This window comes from Triticum dicoccoides, chromosome 6A (assembly GCF_002162155.2).
Source record: "Triticum dicoccoides isolate Atlit2015 ecotype Zavitan chromosome 6A, WEW_v2.0, whole genome shotgun sequence".
Lineage (NCBI taxonomy): Eukaryota > Viridiplantae > Streptophyta > Magnoliopsida > Poales > Poaceae > Triticum > Triticum dicoccoides.
In genome coordinates this window covers 214,967,295-214,974,610 of record NC_041390.1, presented here as the reverse complement: position 1 = coordinate 214,974,610, position 7,316 = coordinate 214,967,295, and the positions used below count along the sequence as shown (strand labels likewise).

General features: G+C 47.3%; 1 protein-coding gene across 1 annotated transcript; it reads left to right on the top strand.

The window, feature by feature from the left end:
• The first annotated feature begins 1,055 nt into the window (after positions 1 to 1,055).
• On the top strand, positions 1,056 to 1,702 carry LOC119314700. The gene has a single exon (XM_037589399.1). It carries the CDS (start codon positions 1,090 to 1,092, stop codon positions 1,567 to 1,569), a length of 480 nt encoding a protein of 159 aa, XP_037445296.1. The 5' UTR covers positions 1,056 to 1,089; the 3' UTR covers positions 1,570 to 1,702.
• The last annotated feature ends 5,614 nt before the right edge of the window (positions 1,703 to 7,316 follow it).

Genomic DNA, 7,316 nt, shown 5'->3' with positions numbered 1-7,316 from the left:
ATCTCAACGGACTTGCCAAATTCTTCAAATCATCATGATAATCATACTTCAGACTACGTCCGTACAATCCGCAAGAAGAAGCAGCAACCAGACCTTCCCGGAAATCCTATGTGAAACTGCTTCAAAGTGAATTTTGTGAATTGAAACTGATTTTGATGGAGCGGAGCAGTCCCAAACAGACTTTTATATATACAATATCAATTATATAAAATATGAAACTATACCTTATGATGAATTTAATAATATATGTTTGGTATTTTAGATGTAAATATTTTTCCACAAACTTGATCAAAGTTTAAGAGGATTAACTCTTTAGAAAATTTATATGCACTATGTCAAGAGAGCGACTCACACGTTGCGCGCCCCCTCTCTCTCTCTCTTAATGCTAGAACTACGGGGAGTTTTACAGGACGTTTACGGCCTAAGCTGGGATGGGCTGTTATGATTGGTTAAGGATGAAGCGAGGCCCACCCTAAAAATCAGGAGGAGAGATTAAGGTAAGTCTTTAAGTTACTTGCTAAGTTACTCTTATTATGACTAGCCTGAGGGGAGAGGGGTTAAACTCTGTAAAAAATCCTCCGTAAGTCTAGCATTTCTCTCTCTCTTTCTGATGAGGAACCCATCTATTATTTTCCCTCGTCTCTCTGTTGAGAGCAAATGTGACACTTCAAGGTCAGAAGCGTGGCTTTCATTTGCCGACGGCTGATATGACCGCGTGTCTATAACTCTACATCATCCAAGCTTGACAACTCCCGGAATAATCAAACGTTGATTTTTCCGCGCAGGAACAGAAAGAACATCAGAATGGCATCTCTGGAGTTGAACGCGCGCGCGCACACAATGGACAATACAGGTCGACGCGGCCAGCTAGCGGCACCAAGCCGCCAACTACCTCCAGCGCCACCACCACGCAGTAGTACCTCCGTGCCGCAGTGGTGCACCCCGCGGCCCGCGCTTGACCCGTCGCCATCCCGAAGCCCGTCGAACCAACGTGCTATATAATCACGAGCCGTATCGAGGGGCTTCTCGTCTCCTCCTCAGCCCCCGGCGTCCTTCCTTCAGCGCGCCGCCGCCGTGCTGTTATTGCCGATGGAAACCTCGGGGCGACACGGCGCCTCCGGCTGCTACACCCCTCCCGCGGCAGACAGGCTCTGGAGGCAGCGCTCCTCTCCGGCACCTGTTGTGTCCGCCTTCTTGCCGCGCGGCGGCCACGGTGGCCAGGCGCGAAGAAAGATCAGGAGCGCGCGTCTGGGCGGGATTGGGAAGGTTGGGCACCGCAACGGCGAGGAGGCGGAGTTGGGCCCTGCTGCCTTGCCAGGCGGCGGCATGGGGTTCGCGCGAGCGCTGTGGATGCGGATCGTCACGAAGGTGATGAGCCGGAGGGGTTCCTCCGTGAAGGAGCGGTACGCGCAGGAGGATTACGAGCAAAACTTCGACGAGGGCGACGCGGCTGGGGAGCCCGAGAACCTCCCGCGGTCCTTCTCCGCGCGGTACGCCCGCCGGCGTCCTGCTGGGATGGCGTTCTCGGATATAGCTCACCGCCGGCATTTGCATCCTGATTGTGGGTAATTAAATCTTGTGAGGAGTTTGTGGACGTGAGAAACGATCGCGTCATCGACTCATGGGTGTAGCTCAGACTGGTCTCTATCTTTGAAGAAAAAAGAATACTACCTCCTTTTCGGTTTACAAGTCCTACGCGTATATCTAGGTTGTCAATTTTATCATCTTAATATAAACTATATAACACAAAAATTATACGGTTTGAAAATAGAACATCCGAAGTTTATATTGATATATTTTCGGAAATGTTAACGCCCACACGTGTGGGCGTTCACCACCCCGACCACACGCAAGCATCACGGTTGGCAGGTGTGTGCACGAATTTTGGAACAAACCAGGTGGTTTTTTGTGCCACGTAGGATGAGGCGTGTGTGCGGTGTGCGAGTAGGTTCGCCCGCACGTTGGTTGCCACCCCGCGGTTAGCGGTTGCCATCTGAGTCGTGCGGTGGAACTGCAATGCGCCCGCACGCCACGCTTCGACTGCGGTTGACGTCGCACGCCTCTGCCCCCTCTCCCTCACGCTTCCATTTACTCACCCGCACCGCAGTTACCGGCAGAACCCACTCGCATTTCAAACCATCGAAGGAGAAGGCGAGGGGAGAAGGCGACGGCGGAGGCGGAAGAATCGACGGTGTTCGGGACCGTCGGTGGTGCTCGCCGGAACGGAGCGGCTCGCCGGAGCGCCTGCGGGTTGAAGGTACTGCTCGCTGCAACCCTCGCAATCCCTTCCTGCATTTCCTCCCCTTCCCTCCCTGTTCGATTCCTCGATCGAGATTCGTAGAAATTCAGGCGATTCGTCGATGCGTCGGCGTTCCTGCCGGCGCCGAAGTCGTCTGCTAGCCGCTTTTGGTTGCACTGGTCAGTTTCGTCGCGGGCGCAGCGGCGGCATTGTCGGCGTGGTTCTGCCTGTTCGGAGGCACGCACTAGTATTGCCTATGGATTGAGCAGGTGTCTCCCGGGGTTGTTTTTGATGTGCGTTGGTTCGACTTTGTGTTTGCAGTCAGTTCGTGGGAGAATTTTGAGGGTGAATTTGAAGTCGAGGTAGTTGCCATTGAACCCTAGATCTAGTTAGTTTGGTTTTGAAAATGCAGTATGAGGCGAACTTGATAGTTACATTAACTATCATGTTTGTGCGACCACTAACTCCCTGAACAAATTTGATAGTTGCCACAAACGTGTTTCCCCTTGCAGCAACAAATTACTGAAATGATTGTGTTAGTTGCCACATGTAAGCTTTCTCACATGGCAACTATTTTTCATTCAATGACTGTGATAGTTGCCACACACACGCTCTTCCATGTGGCAAATAATTTTGCTGAAGTAATGTGATAGTTGCCACGCACACGCTCTTTCTCCGTGTGGCAACTAAGATTTGCTGAATTCCTGTGTTAGGTGCCACAATCATGCTATTTTCATTGCGGCCAGTGTTTTTCCGAATGATATGTGATAGTAACCACACTGTGATAGTTGCCACAATCGGTAGTCAATGTACATTCACGAGCCAACTGCACTGGATGGCAACCACTGTGCACATAAAGTGTGCCTGTTGCCACCTGGATAGTATATTCATGTGGCAAATAGAGTGTGAACACACTGTCTGTTGCCATTCTGCATATAAGACAATGTGGCAAATTGGTTGCATAATGTGGCAACCGACTTTGCATATCAAATGTATCAGATGCCATACATATGCTTTGCATGTGGCAAGTTTTTGCTGACCTCTTTGCATTTACATTTCCACCATGACAATTTGGTTTGTTCCCATCTCAGCAGAATGGCTCGTGGTGATCGTCAAAACGACGATGATGATTTCATGGATCCACCACAGCGTAATCGGGCAACTGGGCGAAGAAAAGAGGGTGATGAGGTAAATGTTCATACATCCCCCCTTCCTCCTGCTGTATGTTAATGGTTGACACCTTGAGCTTGCAGTCGTCTGACACGAACTAAAATTTCTTTACATTGCAAAACGCGGCAACAACTGATCTCTTTTTTGCAAAAACATGGCAACAACTGATCACTTTATGTCTGTTTTTTGCAGAAGAAGAAACGTATTCGTAACAGAGCCTCCCAAGAACGACTGACTGCGTTGACTGACAAATTCAGCGACGATCAGAAGGGGGCTGCTGCTGAGATGGGTATGCAGTCTATGATGGCTGTCCGGTGCACGAACCTTGTCAACCCTGTATGCGATTGGCTTGGTGAGATCTACGACCCCGCCTCCAGAGAATTCGTGATTCCGGGACGCGGAAGACTACCGCTGAATGAGGAATCCGTGTTCTGCATGTTGGGTGTGCCCCGTGGACATATCAAAGTCCCGTACGAGGTCAACAACGAGATCGAGGAAGCGCTGTTCCCCCGTTTGTTTCCTGGGTTGGAATCCATGCCGAACACGACTGCAGTGGCAGATTCGTTGGAGGCCATGACGACGCACGGAGATGTTTTCAAGATGAAGCTACTCATGTACCTCATCTCAGCCATTTTCACGCCGACCACTTCTCTTCGCCCAAGCAACAAATGCTTCCCCATCCTGGTGAATGATCTATCTTTACTACATTATTTTTCCTTCAATTTTTTTGCTCCGATGTCATGTGCAAGCTAGTCACTGACAGTTTTTTTTGTTGTTTTTTCCATTGGAATTCTGACGCGGCAACTCCTTGTCCTGAATTTTATGCGGTGCAGGCGAAACTGAAAGATGTGAAGAACATGAACTGGTGTAAGTTCATTGCCGACTTCCTGCATGATGCATTTGCAAGCAAGATGTACCAGAAGGGTTGTCGACTGCATTTAATGGTATTTTTTTACCGGTCCTTTATGTGAACACTATTTTTAACACATCTTTATTCATGCATGTCAACATGATCATAACAAGATGGCAACTGCCATGTTGATTATGTGGCAACTGCCATCATGACTATATGGCAACTGCCATCATACTGTGATGGCAACTGCCAACATGACAACATGGCAACTGCCATCATATTATGATGGCAACTGCCATCACTCTATGATGGCAACTAGCACATGCAGATGGCATATTCTTCGTAAAATACCATATATTTTATCCTATTATTTGTCGCAAAATACCATGACCGCAACTGATTTTTCTTTCTTTTTAAAATTGTTGTACATCAGCTCATGTATGTCGACTGCCTTGATCTGTCCACCGTGGACTTCACTGGGACAGGAGGCCCGCCGCCTGCGTACAAGTTTGCTGTTTCTGCATGGACTATTGATGCTGTCAAGGCTGTGCTTGCTGCAGACAGGGTAACTGATAGCAAATATGGTAAACTGCTGGTTAGTTCTGCTTTTTTTTGCAACACATGAACTGCTAGTCAGTGTTCATCATTCTCTCTCTTATATCATTTGCTACTTTTTTTTCTTTCTCCCCAGCTGATGGCCAAGCATTCTATAGACTACAGCGTGTTTGGGGGGCCTCAAAACTTTGAAAAGTGGATGGACGTGCACTCAGCTCCGTCTTGTCCTTCAGAGGTAATCAAAAGATCTACATATATGGTTTGCCGTGGAGTATTTTTCGATGCCGTGCAAGTGATTGCGATACGGGGTTGTCATTGATGCCTCTTTGTTTTGTGTACAGGCGAGAGCACCTGTTGAGCAGCTAATAGGGCAGTTTGCATCTCGAATGACTGGCTTGCTCGGGAAGTTGGTTGAGGGGTGGACGTCCCTCAGTGGCTCTGAAGGCGACGCGGTTGCGAGGCAATTCACTTCATTCGTCCCAGAACATACACACCGGCCAACCGGTTGCCGTGGCCGGTATGACTACAACAGTTCCCAGGAGCCCGCTGACACACAAGATGAACTAGGTGGAGACGCTGGTCTCAGCAAGGATGACGATGATGTCATGGATAATGTGCAAGAGGACACCGATGATGATGAACACGCTGAAGTTCGCGCGGGTGGTAACAAGGGCAAGGATGCAACAGATGTCCCCCAACCGGATAAAGTCAAACAACGCACGGCTATGAGAGGCGAAGGGGTTTTGCCATCAAAGAGGGGGATGGCTCCAGAGGGTGCTGGGCAAGTTTCTGCTGGCAAGAGGTCTAGGACCGACCCTGTAGCTGCCAGGAAGAGGTTCGACTTTCATCTTAGCTTTTTGCTTTGTCTATTTTCTTCGAACAGACTCATCCTCTTTTTTGCACTTGTGTTCTTTCAAACGCGGCAACGAGATTGTTGTCTGACAATTGCTACCTCTTTTTTTTGACCTCCATCTCATACGTGCAGCGAGCCGATAGCTGGTGGATGAGCAATTACGAAGAAATAGGCGCCAACGCCAACCCGTGTTTCTGCTCGGTTGAACAAAGGTGCCCCCATTGCCGGTGATACCACTTCCACCAGGACATCTCCTTGCACGACGACAACCAACACCGGGGATCCTGTCGTGTTGCCAGACCTGAGGAAGGCAGTCAGGAAGTAGGTTTCTTCATCCGCTTTCATTGACATAGCGCTATATCTTTTGATTTTCCAATGCATTCGTTTAGCTTGTCACATTGTCTTCTGTCATCGCCCCCCCCCCACGTGGCAACCACTGTTTTACCAAATGATATTTTATTTACTTTCTAAACGTGTGGCAACTTCTATTTTTGTTTTTCACATGGCAAGTGGAATGTAGGCCAAATGGTAACTTTAATGTACCTTATGGCAACTGCCATCTTTTTACCGTTGTCTTGTGAGCTCATCCCACGCCTAGGTTTGAAATTGCATTCATGGCAGATCAGACATTTTTATCATTCTTTCAAGGTTGCTAACATGGCAACTGCTGCTGGATGGCAACTGCTAGTTATGACACATGGCAACTGACGTTCCCCTTACATGGCAACTGCCAGCTTTTCCACCTGTTTTTCCATTTTCTTAAGATTTCTACCAAGGCAAACATAATTTTGTTTCATTTTTAAATACCTTTTTCATGCGCTTCATTTTTTGCAGGGTGAAGAAGACTACTACGCGTGGGTCCAAGCATATCAGTAAGGACCCGCTCGAACGCATGCATTCAAAGTTGTCAACAGGGGGCAACTCAGATGTACAGGAGGCACCAGTCGACAATACTGTTGCTGCACCGTTGACCGCTCCCACCAACTCTGATGCAAGTGGCAGACCATCTCCGCCGGCTGCAGATGTGCAGCCTACAACAACAGGCATCCGTACATCGGGGAGTGACGAGTCGGTATCTGCCAGGACAGCTGAAATTCACCCTGTGCGTTCGGTTTATTCGGTTTACATGGTTCAGTTTATACGGTTTTTTGGTTTGTACGGTATTAATACTTCGGTAAATACGGTATGAAATTAAAATACTGTTCGGTTTCGGTATATACCAAATTATTTCGGTATGGTTTCGGTATATACCATAAAAACCAAAGTTGACGCGAATTTGAAAATGATGTAATAATAATTTGCAAATTTATGACTCAAAACACATATTATTTTACACAAATAGTATATGACTATATATATATAAGTATATATGCATGCATTAATTCATCTGTGGATGGTTATCGACATGCTTAGCATTTTAAAAAGAGAAAAGTGACTATGTTACAAGAAAATTTTACATGCTTATTAGTGAATTTGACTCATGTACAAGAAAAATGACAACTTGTATGGTTGTTCATCTCAAGAAATATAAATTTATTTTTACTTCGGTTTATTCGGTTAACCGTTCGGTTTTTCGGTATATACCATAAAAACCAAAGTTTAAATCGGTATGAAAAGTTCCTACCATACCGAAACCAGAAACCATA

Excerpts from the sequence above, each read along its gene's own strand:
- LOC119314700 (XM_037589399.1), top strand. The coding sequence starts at position 1,090 with ATGGAAACCTCGGGGCGACACGGCGCCTCCGGCTGCTACACCCCTCCC.